This window comes from Zosterops lateralis (assembly GCF_965231275.1).
Source record: "Zosterops lateralis genome assembly, chromosome: 5".
Lineage (NCBI taxonomy): Eukaryota > Metazoa > Chordata > Aves > Passeriformes > Zosteropidae > Zosterops > Zosterops lateralis.
In genome coordinates, this window is record NC_139766.1 from 69440581 (window position 1) to 69466824 (window position 26244).

General features: G+C 41.7%; 1 protein-coding gene across 1 annotated transcript in view; it reads left to right on the forward strand.

Moving 5' to 3' along the window:
• The window catches only part of PRSS12 (serine protease 12), a 32999-nt gene extending 13677 nt beyond the window's left edge, over positions 1 to 19322 (forward strand). The window contains exons 5-13 of the mRNA XM_083861985.1: positions 674 to 852; positions 1033 to 1174; positions 2120 to 2325; positions 5242 to 5383; positions 8985 to 9190; positions 9860 to 9938; positions 11869 to 11991; positions 14852 to 15132; positions 16764 to 19322. Of these exons, the coding sequence (XP_083718111.1) occupies positions 674 to 852; positions 1033 to 1174; positions 2120 to 2325; positions 5242 to 5383; positions 8985 to 9190; positions 9860 to 9938; positions 11869 to 11991; positions 14852 to 15132; positions 16764 to 17071 (1666 nt within the window). The 3' untranslated portion in view covers positions 17072 to 19322. The remainder of the gene's footprint in view (positions 1 to 673; positions 853 to 1032; positions 1175 to 2119; positions 2326 to 5241; positions 5384 to 8984; positions 9191 to 9859; positions 9939 to 11868; positions 11992 to 14851; positions 15133 to 16763) is intronic.
• Positions 19323 to 26244: the final 6922 nt, after the last annotated feature.

The following is a 26244-nucleotide window of genomic DNA, read 5'->3' on the forward strand; positions in this document are numbered from 1 at the left end:
CAGATACACTGGAAAAACAAGATGCTTTTTTAGTCAATTTAAAGTAATGCTTTAGATAGGTAAATCATTACAGTCCGAAATTTGACATTTCAATCTTGCCATTTCAAACTGGAATGAATATAGGAACAGAGAAACCATTGAGTGGAAAGAAACCAAACCATGGCAAACATTTATATATGAAATAGTATTTTAGATAGAATTGGAAAAATCATGATAGATGATAAAGGGTTAAATACTGCATAATTTCTGTAATTCTAAAACAATGGAGTGCTTTCAATCAACATAGTCTTTTGTGCTCAAAATCCTTTCTGCTTACAGAGAATATACCCCATACAAGGCTAGTCATTGGTCTGCTTCCTGTTCTTATTTCTATTGCTGATGGGTGATATGACACTTGTCAAGTCACTTAAGATCTTTTTGCTGTGGTTTTCAAAATAGGGAACAATCACATTTACCTGCCTCATCTAGGTATTTCATTAATGTGCTTTGAGGAGGTGAAAGTCACTTCAGAAATATATAATGAGTTATTTTTACGATAGATATAGATATTAAATGAATATTAAAATTAAAAGCCTCATACCCAAGCTGTACGTCTGTAATCTCTCCCAGGAAAGTTAGAAGTCCAAGGCACAGCTTGCTTCCTCCTGACTGGGTGTTCCTTGCATCTCCACAGGGGTGTTGCCAAGGCGTGGGGCCAGGCGTACTTTGGAGAGGGCTCTGGCCCCGTGCTGCTGGATGAAGTGCGGTGCACGGGAAATGAGCTCTCCATAGAACAGTGCCCAAAAAGGTCCTGGCGAGAACACAACTGTGGCCACAGAGAAGATGCCGGCGTTTCCTGTACACCTCTTACAGGTACTTCAGTCATCAGTCATCACACAGAAACAGACAGGACGCGGGCAGAGTCCACAGCCCTGGGAAGTTTGCAGAGGCACCAAAGGCGGAGCGGATGCGGTGCAGTGTTACTGATTCTGCTTTAGGACAGTGATGAGATCTCAGAGTCACTGATCTTGTTTCTGTTTTCCCCTGGCACAGAGGGCGCCCTGCGGCTCACAGGAGGGAAGGGCAGCCACGAGGGCCGCCTGGAGGTCTTTCACAGCGGGCAGTGGGGCACGGTCTGTGACGATGGCTGGACGGAGCTGAACACGCAGGTGGTTTGCTGGCAGCTGGGATTTAAGTAAGATTCCTTGATATTGGCTGACTCTGTGACTTCACCATGATGACAAAGAGTCACATGAACCCCACAGGGACCCCATTTTAAGAGTCTGCTTTTTAATATTAGTTGAGTGCTTCAAAGGAACTACCAAGTTAAAATCCATTACAGACTGCTTCCCTCAGTCTCACAGCAGCATATAGGCCTTAGTTTAGGTAGAAAAACCTTCAACAAATGTGATTTAGCAGCCTTTATTCACTGAGTTCCTTCCAGTTCTCCTTTTCTGCTGAGATCCATGCCTGTGCTATAGAGAAGAGCTGATTTTGATTTCTATTTTAGCTATAAAAGTTTGATTCTTCTAAATTTTTGCTTGTTGTACAGTCATTATTAATGAAAGACATTTTCAAGGTGTAGGTCCTTATGCACTACCTCAGAAACCCCCATAGCCTGGCCCTGGAATAGTTATGTATTGAAAACCATTTTTGAAAAATGCCATTTGTATCATTCTTGTATGAATTCACTCTTCTCTACTTTTCCTACTGACCTGTGGCTACAAAGATACACTCTCAGTAGAGGACTGTTGTCTTGCCTTCAAACTGTAACAGCTGACGTTCAGAAAAGGATTTTGTCTCAGACTGTGACATTTAAATGTATATAGAATACTAAGAACAGGCTTAAAGCCTGTCATTGAGTCATTGAGCTTGCCATATGTTTGGTTGAAGAGCAGCCTTAATCAAAGGTATTACATTCTTAAGTTTGTACTAATGTAACAGTAATTCCTTAAAAAAAATCCATTACTGAAGAGGCAGCATATGGTGCTGGCATTGAATTTAATGCTAACTGAACCTGCTTACTGGGAATACTTAAAAAATCTTTATTTCCTCAGGAATATCACTTTCCTTTCTCATGCTTAAGCATCAGGTGTCCTCTGATCACTGTGGACCAAAACCACACCTCTGTGTTGTGCAGGTATGGGAAAAGTGCAGGTATTGAAAAAGAGAGCTATTCAGAAGGAAGCTCCGGGCCCATCTGGCTGGACGATGTGATCTGCTCTGGGAAGGAGACAAACCTTCTGCAGTGCTCCCGGAGGGAGTGGGGGAAGCACGACTGCAACCATCAGGAGGATGTCAGACTCATCTGCCACCCAGAAAATGACAGCCACAGGCGCTCACTTGGTAAGAAGGCTCTTTGTATGAGTATTGCTGTGGATACAGATCCAGCCAAAGTACAGGATACTTAAGGATTCTCAACATCCTAGCATTTGTCAGATGGGTGCAAGGAAGGAACAGGAAGGGAAAATACCTTGCTTTTCTCCTGAAGATCACAGGAAGCAATCAAATTTTGTTTAGAACATAAGCATCCAGAACCTTAAAGCTCAACCCATATTTGCAAGTTAACAGTGTCACATTCCAGAGATGCCGTTCTCTCAGTCTCCACCAGATTTTGGACCACATTCAACACTTCCTGATGGTGTTCCTAATTTTACTTGGCACTTCTCAACCTTCAAGTAATGCCTGGCATCAAATGCTGGAGAGGTATGCTCATACCTGAGCACTGAGGAACAGAAATCAATAGTACACCCTTCTGTGGGTTTGCATTCAGACAATCCAAAATAAGGGGTATGGAGAAGATGAGAAGTTCAGAGATAGCAAGAAGGAAGACTGAGATGCATGAAATTATTTCTCTGTTACTACTACCTATAATTTATATGTGTCTAGGTGAATGGGCCTCACTTGCTGACCAGGACAGAATGATACTACACACCCAGATAGAAGAGTCAGTTCCAATGTCAAAAGCCTACAAACTTGTATGATAATAAAGAAAATAAAAAGACTGATAAGAAATGATAGAAAAATACCAATTACATAGTGAAATTGTAGAACCAAATATAAACAAAAAAATTCCAAAAATTGCTAAATCCACATGTAGACAATTAAACAGTAATTCTGGCTATGAGATATGCACAGTAGAAACTACAGGGGAACAATGGCTTGCACAGCAATTCTGAAAAAGCTTAATTTTTATAGTTTGCTACATGAAGTGAATAGCTTGTCAGTATGTAGCCTTTTAGAAAATTGCTGCCAATGCCATTTAGCTTACCCAAGAATATTTCAGTTGAATTTGAAATTGGTATTATATGCCTGTTTCCTGGAAATTACAGACTAAAGGTTTATCCCACAAACTACAACATGGATTTACTGCACAATGTTGCTACTTGTCGTAACAACATTCAGCACTTCCACATGTAGTTTTTGAGTCTCTCCCTCTTTACAGGCTTATTCTATATAACCCTCTCACCATCCAATGAATGTTTTGAGTTGCAGTACATATATCAAATCCTATTTGTTAGAAAGAATTTTCTCAAACCAAAAGTAACAGGAATTCAAACCATGTCTTTACAGATGCAAACCATCTGTGCCGCTTTGCTCAAATTCCTATAATATATCTCTGCTGAAGGAGTTTGGTTCAGTTAAAGACATCCATATGATAACATTCTCACATCTCCACGACCAGAATGCAATACTAATTTTGTGCTCATAAATATATATATATGTTTTCTAAACCACAAGATGATGAGACAACAATAAAATATTATTAGTATTCCATGCCTCTATCTGGTTAATAGAAATATAATTATCACTAAGTAATAAGTTGTATTTTTCCAGAACAAATCAGTTCAACAAGAAGATAAGACAGTTCATCTGACATTTCCTACAAGATTTCTGATTGGAAAGTGGACAAAGTGTTGTTACCATTTACGTCCCAGCATTTGAAAAAGCATTTTCTTCCCGCAAGGATAAATGCAGTGGAAAAAAAGGAGAAATTAGTAGATGACAGGACATAAGGAAACACAGATATAAAGGAACACTAAAAATGAGATAGGACACACTACAATAATGACATTTGTTCAGTAAGATCATGACAGTGTAGGTAAACAGAATGTTGGTGAATTTATTAAGTCATGTAACTGTCCAGACAGCATCAACTCCAGCACAAACAATATGCTTTAAATTACATTGAAAGCAAACAGACTTGAATTTTATCCTCAAATATTTCCCTATTCATTGAATGACTTAGGTCAGATTCATGTTTGGTATACAAAAGTTATAAACTAATGTGAATTAAATACCAAATGCAGATATCTCAAAATACTGCGTTAAGAGTGCAATTAAGTAATTCCTCATCCTCACGTATTTTGAACAGATTAGGAACAGGTTACAAGAATGAGGAAGAGTCTTTCCCATTATTCTAGAAAGCAACTCTCATGAGTATATTAAAGATTATAAAGTATGCCATACAAAAAGATTTAGAAAGTGATTCTCCCTTGAACATTATAAAGAGGCCCCAGAGGAATTCATAACTGTTTTAAGGGTATTTGCATTGCTTGCAGGCTATAGAGGAATTTTAAAGTAAGTAAGAATTAAGTATGCACTTTGCCTAATGAGTCAAAACTTAACTACAGGCCAAGTGTTGCAGAAACCGTGATCAGCTAAGTCTGACTAATCTACATAAGTGAAATTTCATATTATGAATGTATCTGAATAAACAATCAATTTAGATTGCTAGAAAAAGAATCTAGAATAACATGCTGCAGAACAATGTGCATAGTGATAAGGATTAGCTGAAGTTTGACACAATGCTGCACTGTTTTTGCTGAGACTGTGGTTAGGAGGAGCAGCAGCAACCAGTTTGAGAATGGCTTTATGGACTGAGATATTGTTAAATTCACCCATAAAGTTTCTGTAAGGAAAACGTGTCCAGCTTGTAAGGATATTGTATCAAAGGTATCTCAGATGTTTTCTACTTTTTTGTTTAGAATTGTGGTCAATTTCTGAACTATGTCACATATTTGCACGGAATGATGGAATCAGATGAACTCTCGAGAGTAAAGTACAGTAGTATTTAATATTTGTCTTATAATTTGTGCACACTGCTTCCTTCTGCCAGCCAGGAAGAATATGAGTACTTTAAGCACTGGTATTAGGCTCGTTGAACTTAAAGATCGGTTGTACTGAATATAATGAAAATAACTAAAAGGTACCAATTCTTGCTTCTGTTGCTGTGAGCTGAGAGCAGTAATTTGTTTCCAGGTCCTCCCATCAGGCTGATGGATGGTGAGAATAAGAAGGAAGGACGTGTGGAGATTTTTATCAATGGCCAGTGGGGCACAATTTGTGATGATGGATGGTCTGATAAGGATGCAGCCGTCGTCTGCCGACAGCTTGGCTACAAGTAAGAAAACTGATAAAGTTGTTTCTCAAGTCATGTTTTCTGTATCTAAAAATCTTAAGTTTCTGCAAGCAAATACCACAGACATGTCTAATAACATAATGTATGTCTTTTAAAACTTGTCAGTTTGGCATTCTTTTTTAAAAAAGTATTCATTTTGTATGAAAAGTAGTAAGGCTATGTCTTCAAAAGAAATATTTATTAAGTACCATAACTGGGAAAGGGAACGTTAGTATTCAAAAGTCAGTCTGACTGGCAACAGAAATGCCAAGTTAATGCAAGTTATTAAATATATTTCATTAGAAGAAGAAACATTCCAAATTATTAATCTATTAATTACATACAAAATTTTAGTTGTCATATTAGTTTCAAAACCAGGTTGGTGTCCAATGTCACGAGGTGTGGATGTGATGACTGCAGATTCAGATTCAGGCACACCAGCTACTGAATTCCTAATTTAATTGAGTTTTTGCTTCATTTACTGATCTGGCTAGATTTGATGTAGCTTGAAGATCTGATGAAACTTTACACAAGGGATTATGGCTCCAGCCTGCATGACAGTAATTTAAATAAGCTTCATTTAATACAGGAATAGACCTGACAGAGCAAACCCATCCTCTAATTAAAACCACTGCAATATATGTGTCACTTTTGAAAGAAATCACTTAATCAGGCTTAGTCACTCATCAGCAGTCTTCCTCTGGATACCTAACAGCAGCAAAAATATAACAGCTATAGGGCAGATATATAAATAGCAGTTCTAATAAAACTTGAAAATTATTCAGAACACTAATGAAATACAACAGGAAATTACTGAAATGTCTTCTGTCTTCTCCAAGTGTAGCTACAAAGAAATCTGAGCTGAAGAAATACAAATTGTATTAACTGTTTGTTGTATCTAACAATGTGAATTTTGTCCAACCAAATATCATCACATTATGTCCAAACACACAATATGTGCCTTTTAAAAACTGCCTGGTGTTCATTTAGTAAAAGCCTGTTTAAAAGTAGTATTACATTATGGCTTCAAAATAGCAAAACTTGACTTAAAAGTCAAGATATCATTATTACAAGTTACCTAACTTGTAAATTCTAGGACAGGTGTCCATCTATCCTAATCCACTGGATTTCCTCATTAACAATACCAGGAATAATGATGTACTGCACCTGCAAAGCTCAGCATTGTTACTGTGCATGGCCCTTGGTGTGAGAGAACTGAGGGGAGAAGACCTGAAGCCACTTCTCTGCAGGGACAGATCTGAGCAGGCAAAAAGGTTGTTTCTCTGAGGGCCATCAGTGCATAAAAAACTGGCTTGGGAAGCAGCAATTAAGGAACACATGTTTGTTAGGGGTGCACTAAAGCCAGCTTTAAGAGCACACTGCAGCATGTAACAAACACATAGTTTAACATTTGTACCTTCAGAGATCCCCTGATTATATAAAATAATTCTGTCTATTGAGCTGCACTCCCTGCTCAAGAACACCATGATTTTTTTACATTTGTTTCCTGGCAGACATTCTTCAGTGGAGGTTGGTTTGGGTTTTCTGGGGTGCTGTTTGTTGGTGGGATCTGAACAGCTTTCTTTCCCATTATCAGCAAACTGAGAGATTACTGATGCACAGTAAGAGATAGATTGCTTCCATACAAAGGTAGGAAGAAGGAGGTAGTGCCCTTACTAAGTAAGTGCTAAGATTCTAGAGAGACAATTCTGTGCTAAACTGCAATAAATACTTCTCTGGGGAAGGATAAGAATACTGCGGTGATTCACAACAGAGTAGTTTTCAATATCCTGAGGAACTTTAGAACAATGCCCTAAAGCAGAAACTTTGTTATTTGACAGAGATACCAAAATCAGGTAAGAATTTACGAGTGCCTGTATTGTGTCACTGTGTTGTAACAGCAAACATGAACACATGACCTGCCCACAGGTAGCAGAGAGTTGGACTTATTTTTTGTGGTTATCTGTAATCAGAGTATCCCTCACAAAAGAAAAACATTTGGAGCAAGACTCACACTATTTGGGACTGACAAGTCAAATCATAGTAAACTCATTAGGCAGAGATTGGCCTATACTGGTTCCAAAGGCAGTTAAGGCTTTGGATTATCTGGCACATACCTCCTAACCATGGAAATTGAAAATGAGTAAGGACAGTTGACCTTGTGGTATCGTCTCTCACCTAGTGTTTCATGAGCTTCTCCTTCCTGGATTTTTACAATTTCTGCATTCTAACCAGTGTTCCCTACTTGTAAATCCTGCCCACATACGCTGCAGTGCATAGTAAAAAAATCCACACAGGCAAAGCTATCCATGTGCAAGTTTCAAAAGGGGGGAAGCTCCTGTGTTACTTTTATGTTTCAGTTATATGGATGTGGCAATTGAGAGCTGCTTCAGCTTGAGCCAGCCACACTTCTGCTGTGATAAAGCTTTGAAAATGGTTTGACAAATCAGGATTCCTCCCCAGCAGGCCAAACCCACTCAAGAAGAGATATAAACTCCTCATGCCATTCTCACCTACCTTCCCCAACACTGCCGGTATTAAAGAGTCACAAAAAGAGCTGTAAAAGGAAAGAAATACTTTCTTCCCTAATAAACTTTCATAGCCAAATTCCCTTTCTCTGCTCCAGCATCTCATCACATCTGCAGTTACATTTCTGTATGCATAGAAGCAGTACTTTACAATATACAACTATAAAATAATGTTTAAAATGGAAACCTGTATTTTAGTTATCTGGAATTCCATGTATCCTTATCCTGGTAAAATGTCAGTAAATTGCTCTTAACCAATAGGCAAACTTGTAGTTCAGGCACACTTAGAGGTGTCTTAGGCTTCCTGCCCCACTTCTCTGTATAGCCAGTTGGGTGGCCTCTCACTCATAATTATTTCTGACTCTTAAACCATACACAACAAAACATCTGTTTATAAATTATCTTCACTAATTAACAGTAATAATCTATCACAGGAGTTGCCAAATGAGATGCTTAAATGCTACACAAGCACCAAGTACTGGGTTCCTCCCAAGAACAGGGGAGTGCAAGACATTGCACTGGTCTCCAGTCACACGACATGTTTAGAGCTCAAATATGAGGTGCCCTGTAAAAAATGACATGATAACAGGACAGTTTAATAGCTACTAACAACTGATAGGTCTGTACATCATAGCTCCTGCTGCACCACAAGCATACTGTATTTAACTGGCCCATCTTTCTGAGGGAATCAGACCTGAACAAATTATTTTTAGCTTTCACAGATGCTGACTTTATACAAGGATTAAAGAGATTATGAAAAAGCAGCTTTCACATATTTTGTTTTATGGCAAAATGTAATGCTGATACAATGTAAAGTACTTTGCACACTGCCCTCGCACCAGATACACAAAAGCAGTTTTTAAACATTAATGAAATGTAGCAATTTTGTCACAGTTTTATTTTTTTCTGCATACCAGAATAAGAGAGGTGGTGAGAAGGTGGTTGTTGTCAAGTGAAACAGTGACAGGGCTTGGAATGAAACCTTGATGTCTCTGACTACTCACTTGGAAATTTGAGTAAAATGTAGAATAATGCCTCAAAATGCTTAATAATAAAAAAATATGCTCTGTTTGCAGAGGTCCAGCTAGAGCAAGGACAATGGCCTATTTCGGAGAGGGCAAAGGCCCGATCCACGTGGATAACGTGAAGTGCACAGGAGATGAGAGATCCTTGGCAGACTGCATTAAGCAGGACATCGGGATACACAACTGCCGGCACAGTGAGGACGCGGGTGTCATCTGCGACCACCTGAGCAACAAAGTCCCTGGAAACAGCAACAAAGGTGAGGGAGGCCCTGTCCTGAGGGCAGAGCCACAGATCCAGCTGAGCAACTGTTGTGGTAGGAATAGGCAGACTTAACAATCCCACCTCGTGGAGGAAACAGTTTTACCAAAAACAATTATAGAACAGAAGGGGTGGGAATCCTCTCTGCTTACACTGTGTGAGCTTATTCTTTGCAGCTGCACAAAGGAAGCACCAAGACTGCTCAGTCGATACAGGGTATTTGTTGCCGTGGTTTACAGCAGCCACGTTCATTGAGCTGCCTGAGGGACATGATGCAAAAACTTAACCAGCTCCTTCAGCTTTTCAAGGTATAGGTTATCCTGTGTGGTTGGCCAAGGTCTGCTTCCACTTACAGGAAGTAAGGAGGAGCTCTATAAAATCCTACATGTGAGAAGCAAATGTGTAAATGACACTGATCACAGTCAAAAGAACTCAGCCACCAAGGATTTCTAAGTCTTGAAAGAATTCAGTGTATTTTCCCCAGTCAAAAGATCTCAGCTATAAAGAATTTCTAAGTCTACTTTCCCTAATCAAAATTTGCCTGTTAAGAACTACCATGAAAAACAGAGTAACTTCAACCTTTAGGTTTTTTTAAAGTTAACTCATTGAATATTGGCTACTTCTCATGTTGAGATTAACACTCTCTGCATCTCCCTTTCTGGTTTAGATTCTCTTGCTTCTGTTTGTGGGCTGAGGTTACTCCATCGTCGACAAAAGCGAATAATTGGTGGGAAAAATTCTTTACGGTAAATAATTGGTAAAGACAAAAAATTTTGAATATAAATCTTTTAAGACATGCATTTGCCATAAGCGGTTTGCAAAATTTAGAATTTTATTGTAGGCTTGTTGTTTGTTTTTCTTTCGACTTGTCATGATGTAAGAGTAGGAATATACTCAAAGCAAACTTGGCAGGAAATTAAAAAGCATTAACTGATAAGAACTTGCAGCATTACTTGAAAATCTGTAGATGCTTGTGGGTAAAGTCCTTGAATGGGTTAAATTTTTAACTTACAAAATAGCTATTTTACTTTTATCAGAGGATATCCTGATAGCGGGATGTGAGCTATAAAAACAGAGCTATGAATGTAGTACAAAGTTTTAAATGCCACCTACACAAAAAAAAAAAAAAAAAAAAAAAAAAAAAAAAAAAAAAAAAGCCTGGGTATGATTCACTGCCTGAGACTTTATTTTCCTTCACAAAATAAGCCTTGATGATGACACAGCTAATAAACCGGGAGGAACTGACTTTACTTTTTTAAACACAGAAAATAGATATTCACACAATCTTACAAAAGGCATTGTAAAAAATACACTAACAGCATCACTACACGTCAGTGTGCAACCTGTTTCAAAGTACATGCCCAACACTAAGCAATCCATTTCAAAGAAGACACTGCCCAAGTGGAGGAGCTTCAAAGAACAGTAACAAGAGGGAGCCCAGAAAAATATTTTACCACAGCCAGATAAAGTAAAGTAGGATGACTTACCTTAGTAAAGAGACATGAGATAACAGATAAGGCATTGCACAGGAAGAGACTGAGAATTCTTGTCTCAGAATGTGTGTTTTAAGGACACTGGCTGAAATGCAGTGGTGGCAAATAATGTATTGCACAATCCAGTCAGAGCAAGAAAGCTGCTCTCATCATAAATCAGTACAGGGATGTTAGATGAAGCAAAAAGATGAGAAAAATAATCCAACACTGCACACAGAAATGCTTCAAAATCAAGAAAGGGAGCATATGTGTGTGTCAGAAAAGAACTCGATGTCACAAGAAGTCATAAAGACAAAGAACTTGAGAAAGTTTGAAAATAACTGGATACTTACATATGTACCAGCAAATCCAAAGCTGTCTGAATTACCTCATTTTATTTTAGAAAAACATATTAAATCCTATCTTCCAAAACCGAGAAGTGTCTGTTTTATTCTTTATGGGAAGTAAATTCCTTCATCTTAGTTTAAAACATTTGGCACTGGTAACTCTGAGATGCTGGACTGGATGATCCCTGGCAGTTCTTGTTGTCCAGCACACCCAGTCAAAGTAGACAGTAGTCAGAAAACACTCAGACTACCTGTTGTTTATTCTTAGATGCTGCCATTGCTCACAGGTGCATCTTTTTCCCTTCTCTGGCTCCAAATGTATCAAACCAGCAAAAAAGAATCCATCCTGTATTCATAGGTATGCAAATATGGCCAGATCTACTACAAAAAATAGATAATCACAGGCTGAAAAAGGATACTTCTCTATACTTGAGACTTTATACCTCTTGTTTTGCCAGCTTCCTTTCTCATGAAGACAGGGATGGATGCTGGGTTCAGCTTTTCAAGAAATTCCCCTTTCCCCTCTCCAGTTGACAGGAAATTTCTGGTTTGTTGACTTGGACGGTATTTGGCGAGGAACCCACAGAATGTATTTTTGGCCCAATGAATGCAATCTGAGAAGAGAAAATTCAAATAGCTGACTGTGGGAGGAAGCACTTAAGAGTGCTGGATGCCCAAATGCTCTGTAAAGTAATGTGGACCATTGTTAAATGGAATTCTGGGGAATGTTGCCAGGATATAAAATATTCCCCACCCTTAATAAACAGTCCATTTTGTAAGCAAGCTGTGTCAGTCAAAGCAAGGCAGCAGGATGTCCCCCACTGCTGTACCCTGACCCACGTGTGTCACCCTTGCAGGGGCGGCTGGCCGTGGCAGGTGGCACTGCGGCTGAAATCCTCTCACAGTGACGGCAGGCTCCTGTGTGGTGCTACTCTCATCAGCAGCTGCTGGGTCCTCACTGCTGCACACTGCTTTAAAAGGTGGGTCTCTCCTCAACCCTGGTTTAAACTGTTTTGTTCTTCTGGCATATGGAAAATCATTACAGTTCAAGCCCATGGAAAACTGTTCCAAGAGTTGGCCTTTGGTTTTAATAAACCCTACCACTCAACCTCCTTTCCCTCAAACAAACAAAACACTCTAATGCATTGAAATTATTTGGGTGTTATCATTCATTTATCATGTAATCATGTGATTTATATTCACAACTTGAGCATTTTCATGAAAAAATATAGACAACACTTCTGACATTTTAACTTTCTGTTCCAACAAAAATTCAGCTTATGGCTTTTAGGTTATAGTGAAGACAACTGAGCAGACACCAAACATAGGGACTGCAATATTTCGGATTAAATTGGTAACAACAGATCTTGGCAGTAATAGACATTTTTACGGTATCACAGCAGTGACTAAATGCAGGACTTCACTGCCAATGAAGTATAAAAGCATCAACTTGCACAATAAGGAAGCTAATCTTGTGATCAGTGATTATTTCATTGGAATGGCCTGGGAAAAAAGCATAGAGGAGCACTACGGTTTTGAGGGTAGAATTTGCTAGAATTTGCTCAAGTGAGCTGCAAATGTTTCAAATTGATTTTGCACCTTTCCTTTTGCACACTAGTAACTAAAATGAAGAGTCAGATACACTTTTACTCAAATGCAGAGCGTATTACCTTTGCTGAGCACCAGATGCACATCTTCTCTTGTTTCCTGAAATCAGGAAGGATTTTCCTTGGTAATATTTCACACTGAAACAGGCAAAGTTAGTAAAATTTCCTGCTATTTCAACTGACACCCCAGGTGCTTCTGCATAACTATGGAAGCTCTTTAGTTGCTTTCATCAAAATTCATAGACAATGGCTTCCTATTTCCCTGTTCATTATCTCTGTAGTGATTACCAAGGATGCTGCCTGAGGGTCTTGAGAAAGCTTTTGATTACAGCCTTGAAAACTGAATGTGGTGCCAATTTTGGATACTCTGCTGAGCACCGACAGGATGGGGCAGCAGCATGGCTGGAGCAAAGTACACTGTGGTGCTTTCAGATTGGTGCAGCCATTTGAGGGGCTGTCACAGGCCACCCTGAAACTATTACCCGTGGTCTCAGGGACCAAAGTATTGTTTTGTCCCAGAAGCTCTGTTTAAACTGCAGTTAGACGTAAGCATGCAGCTCCAACAGCCTGTGGATGCACTACTGTTCACTGTAAATGAGGGATGCCTTTAGCTCTAAGCTGGCTTTGGACAGGCTGGGCTGAACTTCCAAATGATCTCAGAGTGATTTTCAGGGATAGGTTTCCAAGAGCTATCTATAGATCAAGTGCCTTCTTCACATATATTCCGCAGATGGACACGAGAAAGGCCAGTATACAATTTCTCATATCCTGGAAATTGGAACACTGCTTAAGTAACCAAAGTGGGCTCATCTGTACTAGGGATAAAAATCATCAGAATTTTATGCATGATGATTAGAATTGTTCACCAGTACTACAGTGGAATTATTGATTTCTATACTTTTGCAGATACGTAGTTTAAGATAAAATGTTTGAAGCTATTTTTTGTTTTATAACCCACCCTTGTCTTGAGTTAAGCTGACTGCTACAGGGAAATTGGAAGGTTTATACATTTTTAAAAATAACTGGATAATTAGAAACATGAGGCATAGGAAAAAACCCTTCATGTATCCTATATAAAAGGTCATCCTTGGATGAAGGGATGTTTGTTCACAGCCTGCAGCTCTCTCTTCATAAAGTCTAGAAGTGAAATTTTGCTCATGGAAGACCTGAAGGATTAGACTAAGAAAGCTTTACAGGCAACCAGGAATGCAACCCACAACTAGAAGGAATACCCAGTGGTACAGCTATATATTGTGCAGAAAACTGTAATGTTCCTGCTTTGTCTGCTGCTCCTCAGGCAAGCTTTAGCAAGCTATGGAGACCAGAATACTGCTGAATGGTATGAAAAGAACAGGCAGAGGTTAAAAGGTGATGGGACATTGTGAGTAGTATTTTCTGCAAGCATATTAGAAATTTCCTGTTGAAGGCTATTAAAGAAAGAGAGAAATAAAAGGAAAAACATTTCTGTTAGCTTAGCCATATTTTAAAATAAATACATGTACCCAACAGTACTCCCTTGTTTGCATTTTGCCCAGGAAGGTCTGTGTGTCCTGTAATACAGAAATCTTCAAAGGCATGCACAGAAAATTGTTATTTCAGCCACAGCAGTCATCTCTAATATATTTACCCTTTAGTCCACGATGTGAAAAAAACTGGGATTATATCAGATGTAAAACAAACCTAAGATTTACAGGTCTCCTGTCAGTTTGACTACAGGTGCTTGTGATGCACAAAGGCTTTGTCATCCTTACTACAACTTCAGTTGATGTACGAGGTTTTTATTAAGTTACCAAAACCTCTAAAGTTCCTCAACCAACCAACAAAGAAGGCCTGAACACCAGTTTAATTCCAGTAATTATTTGGAGCATTGCAATGATGTCAGCACTCAAGATGTCATTGCAATTACTGGCAGTTTGTGTTACCCTCACTAAATAAATTTGTCATGCACACCTTGTACATTTGAAGTGCCAGTCATGGCAAATGGCCATAAGAAAATAGCCTGTGAAAATATTCAAAAAGAACATGGCACAACCTGAAACCTCAGAAGAAGGTCTTTATATTCTTTAGAACAGGCTGAAATGCCAGTATAAACATTTGAGAAAGCATTTTTACCCTTTGAAAAAAATCTTTTGGTAACATTAGTTATGTGAACAGTAAAGAAAGCAATGAACTCTGCAGGCTCAGGGTGTGACTTTGCCTGAGCCAGCCCTATTTGTTTTCACCTCCATCTCAGGTATGGCAACAACACTCGCAACTACGTGGTGCGGGTTGGAGACTACCACACGCTGGTGCTGGAGGAGTACGAGGAGGAGATCGGAGTGCAGGAGATTGTGGTGCACAAGGAGTACAGGCCTGACAGCAGCGACTATGACATCGCCTTGGTGAGGCTGCAGGGGCCCGAGGAACAGTGTGCGAGGTTCAGCACCCACGTCCTACCTGCCTGCTTGCCACTGAGGAGGGAGCGTCCACAGAAAACTGCTCCCAACTGCTTCATCACTGGGTGGGGTGACACAGGTAAAATAATTTCTGTGCACTAATTTGGTTAGCTGAAGCTGCTTAAAAAAAAACCCTAATAATTACACTAAGACAATGCTTAAAATGAAAGCATTTTACTATTTTTTAACATAGGGGAGTGTTTTCTCTCCTGATCCTTAACCAGGAATGGCAATATTTTGTTTACTGAATATAGTTTGTATTTGGAAAGCAGTGATTAACCATGTCACTCTAAATCACAGACCCTGTCAGTAAAGTGGCCTCATTAAGACTGACAAGCAGGAATAAAAACCTTATTTGTTGCCAGGCACATCCTGCACAGCAGCTTATCATCCCCTGCCTCAGTACATAACTAACAGCTCTAACACATTTAAGGTTTCAAAGGTAAGGACCATGAATATTTTAATTTTAGAAAGGTTACTTAAATTACAATACTTCAATAGAAAAATGTATGGAAAATATGAACATAATAGAAATTCAAATAACATTTTAGTGTTCCCTGTTACCATTGACATTTTCAACCAGCTTTGATTTAAATAACAGAACATCTTGCCAAAATTTACAAGAGCTTCAATGCAATCTGCACTCCAGGCTTCTATTTGCTTTTTTCGGTCAGTACAAGATTCCTCCTCTTCAAAGGTCTTTGTCCTTTAAATGTTTCACAAATTAATAACCATGTTTTACTTTTATGTTTTTGTGGTGCTGAATACAGTGCAAGACAGCAACCACACTGGAGGCTTTGTTCCAGTGACTCACTCACACTGGCAAGGAGACAAGGCACGGCCAAGTATCCATCCCTCCTCTTTAACATGCTCTCATCTGTGTGCACTGATGTTGGGGTCACTGTGCTACAATAAATGAGAGAGATGCGTAGGGTGGTTTTTTTGCTAAAAACAATTATTAATTCATTGCCTAGCTCTGTCTAGCCTTTTTAAATATTTCACTGAATGTCCTGCAATACTGGTAACTTAGGACATCTATTTCAGGAAATATTAACCACTGCAGTAATTGGCTTCAATTTATGGTAAGAAATGACATCACTGCAGTACCTCAGCTGACATTTCACACTTACTATATGAATCATAATTACTTCACAAGTTAAAAGAGTTTACTTAAGAAAAGGCAAAACCAACACTGGCTTTTATTTCCCATGCTTCCAACTGAAAGAGGTGCAAACTATGGAAAAAAAAGTAGAAAGATCCATTTGAATGCTCTACTTGGAACCCACCAGAAGATGCAGCACCTGAGCTACACTAGATTTGAACTGGTGACATAGAAATGAAGTATTTCTACTGCTTTACTCTCGGCTGCTCAAGACTCCCAAAAATTCATAGACGTATTAAAGCATATGTTGTTCTGTAGAAGACACAAAGTGCTCAGAATAAATCAAACTCCAGCCTTGGAAAGATCCGGAGAACACATGCAGAAAAATTACTTTTTTTAAAAAAGCACCTATATTCTACATTTACCATCTCTACATTATTTTAGCATTATACTTAATGCTGAGATTTTTTTTCAGTAGTCTTGCTTCCAGTAGTTTCATGTAATGACAAAGCAGGGTGAAGACCTGAGGGCAAAAATTGGATTAAATCACATCTATGTTTCCAAGACTGACCATTGTAATGAGACAATAATTTGCATCTCCTTTTTAGGACGGGCTTATTCAAGAACATTACAACAGGCTGCCATCCCCTTACTTCCCAAGAGGGTGTGTGAAGAGCGCTACAGAAGGAGATTTACGGGAAGAATGCTCTGTGCTGGAAACGTGCAGGAACAGAAACGTGTTGACAGCTGTCAAGGAGACAGCGGCGGACCACTGATGTGTGAGCGCCCAGGGGAAAGCTGGGTCGTGTATGGTGTCACCTCCTGGGGCTACGGCTGCGGGGTCAAAGATTCCCCAGGTGTCTACACAAAAGTATTGTCATTCGTACCCTGGATTAAAAGTGTGACCAAACTATGAATGTCCATAATGAAAACCAAATTTTGAGGCAGGACAACTTGAACAGCACGTGCAGTGCACAGCTGGGGCCCACAGTGGGTGGAAATAGACATTTTCCCTGATTTGTGTGTTTTTGTTTTTATTAAATCCAAGCTGTATACACACAACCCTTCCAGTTAGGGATAGTCCTCCCTGTTCCAGAAGTTTAAATATTGCCTGAACAAGTTACCTTGTATCTAAGGGGAAAAGTGATAGCCAGCTAAAGTAATACTGGAGCAGGACAGCTGGAGACTTCGTCCACAAGATTGTAGCTCCAAGTAATTTATGCCCCAAGCTTCTCTACAATTAATTACAGATCTCAATCTTCAGTCTAGTTAATTTGGTCTATTATTCCTATGATTTTACACTCAGTCCCCTAAATCTGACTCATGTTTCCATAGCTTATGAGACCATTAGTAGCCTGATTCTTGCTAAGTAATTCTGAGTATGTATTAAATGCATGAAGGAAAATAATGGCCAATAATCACATCCCCAACTAGTCTGCTAAATGTCCTCACAGGTTAATGTGCCTACAGTACATTCCCAAGTAAAACAGCCAGTACACGGACAGTTTCCCCACAAACATCCTGCACAGCTGCAAGAGCTTATTTACCTGAGTAGCATTTGTTGTATTTCTGAAATTCACAGTTTTGAGTATATACAGCATTTTGGAGAGGATTCACTTTTTCTATTTACCACTAGCTGTCAGTACAGTGTCAGACTAAGAAACATCCCTATCCTTTCATTGCTGGGCTTTCCTCAAGAACCCTTCTCAGTCCTACCAGACAGTTATACATACAATGGAGTTGTTGAGCCAAAACTTGTATGAAAAGGTCTTTAAAGTCTTAAACTATGTTTTCTACAAAGCAACATTTAGCCAACTCTCCCCTGCTTAGTTGCAACACTGGTTCAGACTGATTTCACAGGAAACCTTACTTTTCAGTGACTTCTAAAGCACTGACATCTTGATTTCGTTTAATTCCTTTTCCAAATACCAAGTTCCACATCTATGAAATCCCTAACAACTTCTTGTAAAAATGCACTGATAACCAACTTACTGTCCTTTGAGGAAGGGCCACCACACCAAACCTAGAGCACAGGAGATAAATCACCACCTTAGTGCAACGCTGAAAGGCATCAGTCTGGAAATCAGCTGGGAAGTGACTCAGCGGGGAGGGAGCCACGACAGCCCAGCACTACAATCCCTGTCAAAGGCCACGCTGAGTCCAGGCGTGCTCCAGGTATCACATTAACAACCACGCTCATAACAGCACGACAGAAAGCTGTGGACCATCAGACACTCCCGTGTGACAAGTGTGGCAGATGAGTGTCACCACATAGTGATTGTGCAAACTGTGACTACCAGTGACTGTTTGCCTGTTTCCTGTTTCCCAAACTGGCTACGACTGTGTTGTGTGGTGTTTTGTGAAAAAGTGGGGTGCTTGCATTCATGCTCTAAGTGGGCAATCATTCGTTTTTGTATGGTTGTGTCTCTCTGGTGTTATAACGGATATCCAAGACAACTCATTTGCGCACGGTGTGGCAATGATACTGCAGAAGCCCATGTGATCGAATATTTGGCCCTTAATATCTCTGACCTCAAATTTAAGTTTTCAAGGGTTAGGACTGATTATTGTAACTGGTGCTAAACTAGTACATGAGGTGCTTTAATATTTTTTAGTTCTCTGTAATTCCACACTATTTGAAATAGTGTGAAATATTTTAAGACATCATAAATCACTTTACTGTGACCACCTACTGTTAGACCAATGCAAAACACTGTGCTAGTGAACTTTGAAACCATTACATTTTTACTTCCATATAGCCCTTATTTACAGGGGAAGTTGGTCTGTCAAAATGTATCTGCATGTAACATCCGAGCTTTGCTGTACAAGACCCACTGAGATTTGTGAAGTAGGCTACTTAGTGCAATATATGCATTGCATACAGCGGAAATAATCATCTTTTAATAGCTGTGCCACAGAAACTGAATACTTTGAGGGGGAGGGGGAACTAAGCCTGCATACTAAGTGTAGTAAACGTTTAGATTTAGTACAGTATTTTGTTATTTTTGCTCTTTTAATAGAATGCTTTGTTAGGTTTTAAAATGTTGCACTATTGTTTCCATGCTGAGCATGCCTTTTCAGTTTTTAACATAAAATGAAGTTGTCTCCATCTTATGCCATTCTCATTTTCATTCAGTGAGCCTGATGGTGTACATGTATACAATAAAAGCTGCCACACTGACTACAATTTCTGTGTTTAAATACTATGGATGCACAAGTGGCTTCTGCAGAACATCAGGTGGGTAAACCTCATGGGGGCTTCACCTGAGAAAGGGGGCTCGTGAAAGCATCTTCTTTAAGTGTGTAAGTGTAGGGCCATTTTCTCCGAGAGGAGAGTCTGTCTCATTCCCAGTGCCTTAACTCAGACCACTTAGCTTGTCCTGAGCTCATCCTAAACTCGTAGAGCAGTTTAACTGTGTTAATGGTGGCACAAACCATGGAAACACTTGGCACTTGTTACAAGATGGGATGACCATCCTAATGCAATGTCTTCTCTCCAGGTTTCCCAGCACCATGAAGATCCAGTTAAATGCAGCCCTTCCGAACTTCCCAAATTTTTATTTGCCAGAGAATACACAAAACAGAAACACTGCTGCAACTGACATACAAAGCCTCCTTATCTCAATCCTAAACAAGTTCCCAAAAGAAAAGGGCTAGTCTACCTGGCATTTGTCCGTTTAAGATAAGCAAGTAACTGCCCCTGTAGAAGAGATGTGGCAATTTCTAGAAGTGCTGAGGTTACTAGAGGTCCCGTTTTTGAAGCAACGATAAGTCACATTATACACTCCTGATTGTGGGCTACTAGGCTTGGCAGCCACCACCTTGGAATGCAGAACAGTAAGCCATCCCACAGGGCTGTTGAAAGAGGAGTAATCACACACCACCAGTTAAACAGGTGTGTTACACCTGTTACAGTGCCACACAAGAATACATTCACTTTAACTGTACTTCCGCTTGGCCACAAAAGTATATGCATTTAAAAAAAAAAAAAAAAAAAATCAAGTTTCCTATGACAGCTCCCTAACCTCTCCCCCAAACACAACCACCGGAAGTCATTTCCTCAGATCTAGTCCATGCTGTAATTGGAGCTCACAGCTCTGCCCCATTCCCTCCCATTCCCTTCAAGCAGGAATCCCGACCTCAGCTGCCAAACACTCAGCAGCAGCAATTACACCACATGCTGATTATCTCAGTTCTGGCCTCACAGATTTTGTATCCCAGTCCTTTCAAACCTTCCCTTTCCCTCTAGCTCTTCAGTTTTTAACTATCTGCAAAAAAAAAAAAAAAAAAAAAAAAAAAAAAAAAAAAAAATCTGAAAAATATTCTGTAACAGATTGTGCCAGCACATCTGGTACTCACTAAGACAGTACATTTAAGCATTTAAGTAAAATATCTTGCCTGAGTATGCAGTAATTCACCACCTACTGGATCTCCATTAATTTTCTTAAATATGGATCCCTCAGCAACTGCAGCAATCAACTGTGTTTGAAGTTGTCATTTCTGCCCTGCAGCACTTACCTCTGATTCAATCCATACCACTTCTGGAGTGGTTCCCAGACAATGCATCAGCCACCCGAAGCCCAACAGGTGTGTCCCCAGAACAGGCAAATTTGGCATGTGTAAGTAATCCTGACAAACATGTGCAGGTCTGGTCTTAGCTACCAGCACTTTCTCAAGAAATAAACCACAATTGCAGCTAGTCACATCTCTTTATTGACTTATTTGTACATTCAAATGCTTTACATTCACAGAGACACCAAAATTAGGGCTGTAGTTTCCACATCCATTTTCCAGACTTCAAAAACTTACCTGCAGCTTGTGCAGCACAGGTACAACACTCACTGCCTTTCTAACACCCTCTGAGAGCAGAGGAGCCATCCCTGAAGGTGCAGTACAGACACTCACTACTGCAACGGCTTAGTGATGCCCCAGAGAGAGGAGCAGCACATCATGAGATCCCAACTGTGCTTGTATAGAAGCAATCGAGGTTCATTTTAGGCACATAAGTTCTCATTAAAGCTCCAAATTTTAACTTTAAAAATCGAGGTTAAGATCTAGCCTAAAATTAGCTTTCTGCTAGCTCTGCTTGACAATCAGAAATGTAACTGCTCCCCAAAAGGCATCAATTCCAGGGGATTAAACACATCCACCCTACCCTAAGTGAAAACCAACAGATTCAGTCACAGCTACTCCTAGAATTCACGTGTGGAATTTAGCCCCATCTTCTTTCAAGAGGGCTTTTCCCCTGTAAAAACAAGTTTGAGGCAGTTTAATATTGCTACTGGAAACACAAACAAGACACCAATCATCACTGAACAGCAGGATGCTCTCCTAGGACTTGTAAAGTTGCTCTGAAACAAAGTTGTTGGTATTAACTTCCAATCTCCCTCGCTCCTGAGCAATCTGCACATTCAGATGCTTCTAGTTTGGCAGGCAAAGCACTGGCAATACATTTTTTATGCTAGGAATATAGTGGATTATATTTTCTAATGTCTCTACGTCCAAACCCAATTCCTCCTAGTCACATTAATGTATTTGATTACACTCTTCTGTCCCAAAACTGCGTAAAAATGAAGCATGCCTTAAAATAAAACACGTGGCCGATATCTTGATTTAAAAGGACAAGTCACGGCAGAGTAATCACTAAATATAAATTATCAAATCGGTGTTATTTCTGCCCCAGATCTCACCTCTGAGCAGATTACTAGCCACAACACGACACATACTTTTTGGGAAGAGGATCTTCAACAATTACATCTCCATACTTCCAGCTTCTGCACTCCTGTGGAATATAAGAATTAAAAAGTTTAAAAACTGGGCTGTAATAGCTTACTGGAGGAAAAAAAAAAGGGGGAAAAAACATGAAAAACCGATCAACAACAACAACAACAACAACAAAAAACCAACCAAAAATGGTGAGACTGCTAACCGTACGGCAGACTCGCTTTGTTACTTGCCACAGTCAACGACTCCTACCCACAAGAGGGTAAAAGTTTTGCCAATTAGCAAGGCCCTTCTCTTCCATGCCTAGGAAGGGAGTCAGCCACAGGCGGCAGCTCCCATGGAGTCATGGATCTTTTGCTTCCCCCCCGCCCCCAAACCTCCGCCGCCACGTGGCGGCCACCATTTTCCCTCCTTCACGTGGGCCCCGCCACGCGCGGCCGGCGCCCGGCTCCCACCCGTCCTCCCTGTTACAATGTACCGAACGTATCCGTGTTACCCCTTCACGGAGCCTTACCTTCTGTGTCACGCTCCCACTCCGCTCCTCTGCCGCTGTGGAGGAGAAGGCGCTCGATCCGCCTGCACCGCCGCCGCTCCTTCACCCTCCGCCTTCCCCTCCCTCCCGCGCCGCGCGCCCCCTCAGCGCCAACGGCCGCGAGTCCGGCCGCGCGCAGCCCGCCACAAGCGCGACCCAGCCGCACACGCGGGCGGCGGGAAGTGGTCAACTGCCGGGACCCCGGCCTGGGGAGGCGGGGCCTGAGGGGCTGGGCGGAGCCACGGCGCGCACGCGCACTGGGCTCAGCCCCCCGTGGTGGGAAGGCGCGGGCGGGAAATGGACACTGCCGAGACCTCGACTGGGGGGCGGGGCCTCAAGCGCTGGGCGGGGCCACGGCGCGCAGGCGCACTGGGCTGGGCCCCTAGAGGGGAAGGCGCGGGTGGGAAATGGGATCTGTCACTGTCCCCCGCTTTGATTCCCGCTCCTTCCCCAAAATACCGAATAGCATCTCCTGGGGGGAAACGGGTTAGTTAGGGTGTTCTCCGAAACACTTCAGCTGATTGAGACAACGATGATACACGTGTGTAGATACACGTGGGTAGATACAGGTGTGTACGCTTCGTACAGTCATAAGATGGGCCTTCAATACGACAATAATATTGCTCGTTATTTGAAAAACATGGACTAAAATAAAAATCAGAGGTCGTAAAAGATGTGCTGGAAAGGATGAAGTCATCCCTTCTAGGTGGACATGGGTTATTTTCCTTTTCCAGTGCATGTAAGCAACTGCACACTGTGCAAATATCCACACCTTAATTTGAAGTCAGAGCAGGATAGAACAGAACAGAAAATTCCAGTTGGAAGGCACCTACGAGGCTCAGCAGTCCACCTCAGGGCCGAGCAGAAGTTAAAGCCTGTTGTTAAAGGCATTTTCCTAATGATTTTTAAACACTGACAGGCCTGGAGCATCTTTCCAGGGAGCCTGTTCCAGCACCTTAACACCTTCTCATGAAGAAATGCTTCCTAAAGTCAAGTCTAAATCTCCCCTTAACACTGTAACTTTCACACCAGAGCAGCTTACTGCACTAGTATTAGTCATCCTCAGCCCAGGGAAGACTCAAGCTCAACATATGTTTTTCAGATGATCATCCTTACTTGGTGTCCTGGTTTAGGATGAATTAGGGGAGAACCTCCAAAGGAATCCCCTAATAACAAAACCTCTACCACCCCTCCCCCAGCCCTGGGTTTGGGAAGGAATTTCTCGAACAAAGTGGAAAAAACTGGTTTATTGACAAATGAAAAAAACCCACCCCCCCGACACAAGGGAAAAGGAAAAAAAAAGCTCAGGTTACTGTGAGGGGGAGGGTGCAGAGCTTCTTTCGCGGGCCCCGGAGATCCTCAGACTTCTCAGGTCAGGTCAGATCCCTTGCCGGTCCAAAACTTCAAAAGCGGGGGGAGGAGGGGGGGAAGGGGAAAAGAAAGGGAAAAGAAAAAAAAAAATGGAAACAGCAAAAAACAAGCAGCGTAAAGAAAAAAAAAACCAGTGGCGAGCGAAGCGAAGTGAAGCCAAGCAAGCTGAGAGAGAGACTGAGTGCCAGCCGAGCCAACAGCAAAATAGTCCCAGCTCCCTCCCCAAAGGGGGGGGGGGGGATGGGGGGGGACGGGACAGCTGTTAGACATAACAAGATAGTCCACAATATGGAGGCACCGTCAACCCAGAACATTCCACCCCTTATCCCATACGTGGACACACAATAAAAAACTTCCATCTCACTTACTCAGACCTTCGACACTTACACATTTCCATCCGTCTTACTTGCTCAGACCTTTGACACTTAAACGTTTCCTTCTGTTTCATGTCTGAGTGATGTAATGCACAGACAATGGTAGTAACATTCAGCACATATGAGTTTCATCCCACATTCAGATCTCCCTGAGGTACACATCGTGTTGTTCCACCTTTCTGCATTATCCACCATGTATAACTTGGTCTTTGAGCAGAGACAATTCCATGGATCGGTTTGCCTGTACTCGAGGCAGCGTTGATCCATACTGTCTTTCCCAACAAACCTCTAACACGGGCTACTGGGGCTTTATCTCCATCTACTATATTAAGGAGCTGGGACTGAGCAGGACCCGCTCGGTTGGTAGAACCTCGGGTGTTAACTAGCCAGGTGGCCTTTGCTAAATGCTGCTCCCAGTTTTTTAAGGACCCCCCACCCAATGCTTTCAGGGTGGTTTTTAACAACCCATTGTACCTCTCCACTTTACCTGCAGCTGGTGCATGGTAGGGGATATGGTACACCCATTCAATGCCATGTTCCCTTGCCCAGGTTTTAATAAGATTATTTTTAAAATGAGTCCCGTTGTCTGACTCAATTCTCTCGGGAGTACCGTGCCTCCAAAGGACCTGCTTTTCAAGGCCCAGGATAGCATTGCAGGCTGTAGCATGAGACACAGGATAGGTTTCCAACCATCCCATGGTGGCTTCTACCATGGTCAGCACATGGCGCTTGCCTCGGCGGGTTTGAGGCAGTGTGATGTAATCAATCTGCCAGGCCTCCCCATACTTGTACTTAGACCACTGCCCTCCATACCAGAGGGGCTTCATCCGCTTGGCTTGTTTAATGGCAGCGCACGTCTCACAGTCATGGATAACCTGAGAAATGCTGTCCATGGTTAGATCCACCCCTCGGTCTCGTGCCCACTTATAGGTGGCATCTCTACCTTGGTGACCTGAGGCATCATGGGCCCATCGTGCTAGGAACAACTCTCCCTTGTGCTCCCAGTCAAGGTCTATCTTCAACTCCCCTATTTTTGCAGCTTGATCTACCTGCTGATTGTTTTGCTGCTCCTCATTAGCTTTACTTCTGGGGACATGGGCATCTACATGGCGAATCTTCACAGGTAGTTTCTCTAACTGGGCAGCAATACCTTTCCACTCTTCAGCAGCCCAAATTGGTTTTCCTCTACGCTGCCAGTTCGCCTCTTTCCATTTCTTCAGCCATCCCCACAGAGCGTTGGCTACCATCCAAGAATCGGTATACAGATAGAGCCTTGGCCACTTCTCGCTCTCTGCAATATCTAGGGCCAGTTGAATGGCTTTGAGTTCAGCAAATTGACTGGATCCACCCTCTCCTTCAGTGGCCTCTGTGACCTGTTGTGTGGGACTCCATACAGCTGCTTTCCACCTCCGACTCATCCCTATGACGCGGCAGGAACCGTCGGTGAATAAAGCGTAACTTGCTTCCTCTGCCGGCAGCTGGTTGTATGGCGGAGCTTCCTCAACTCGAGTCACTGGTTCTTGTTCTTCATCTGCGACACTGAAGCTTTCACCTTCGGGCCAGTTCGTAATTACTTCCAAAATGCCAGGGCGATTCAGTTTCCCAACTCAGGCGCATTGTGTAATGAGGGCAATCCACTTGCTCCAGGTAGCACTGGTGGCATGGTGGGTGGAGGGAACCTTTCCTCTAAACATCCACCCTAGCACCAGTAGTCGGGGTGCCAGGAGGAGTGGTGCTTCCGTACCGATCACCTCTGAAGCAGCTTGGATTCCCTTGTAGGCGGCCAAGATTTCCTTTTCCGTTGGGGTGTAGTTATCTTCAGACCCCCCGTAGCTCCGACTCTAGAATCCCAGTGGTCGGCCTCGGGTCTCACCAGGTACCTTTTGCCAAAGGCTCCAGGACAGACCATGGCTCCCGGCTGCAGAGTAGAGCACATTCTTCACGTCTGGTCCCATCCTTACTGGGCCGAGGGCTACAGCATGAGCAATCTCCTGCTTGATCTGGGTGAAAGCTTGTTGCTGCTCAGGGCCCCAATGGAAATCGTTCTTGCGGGTAACCAGATAAAGGGGGCTCACAATCTGACTGTGT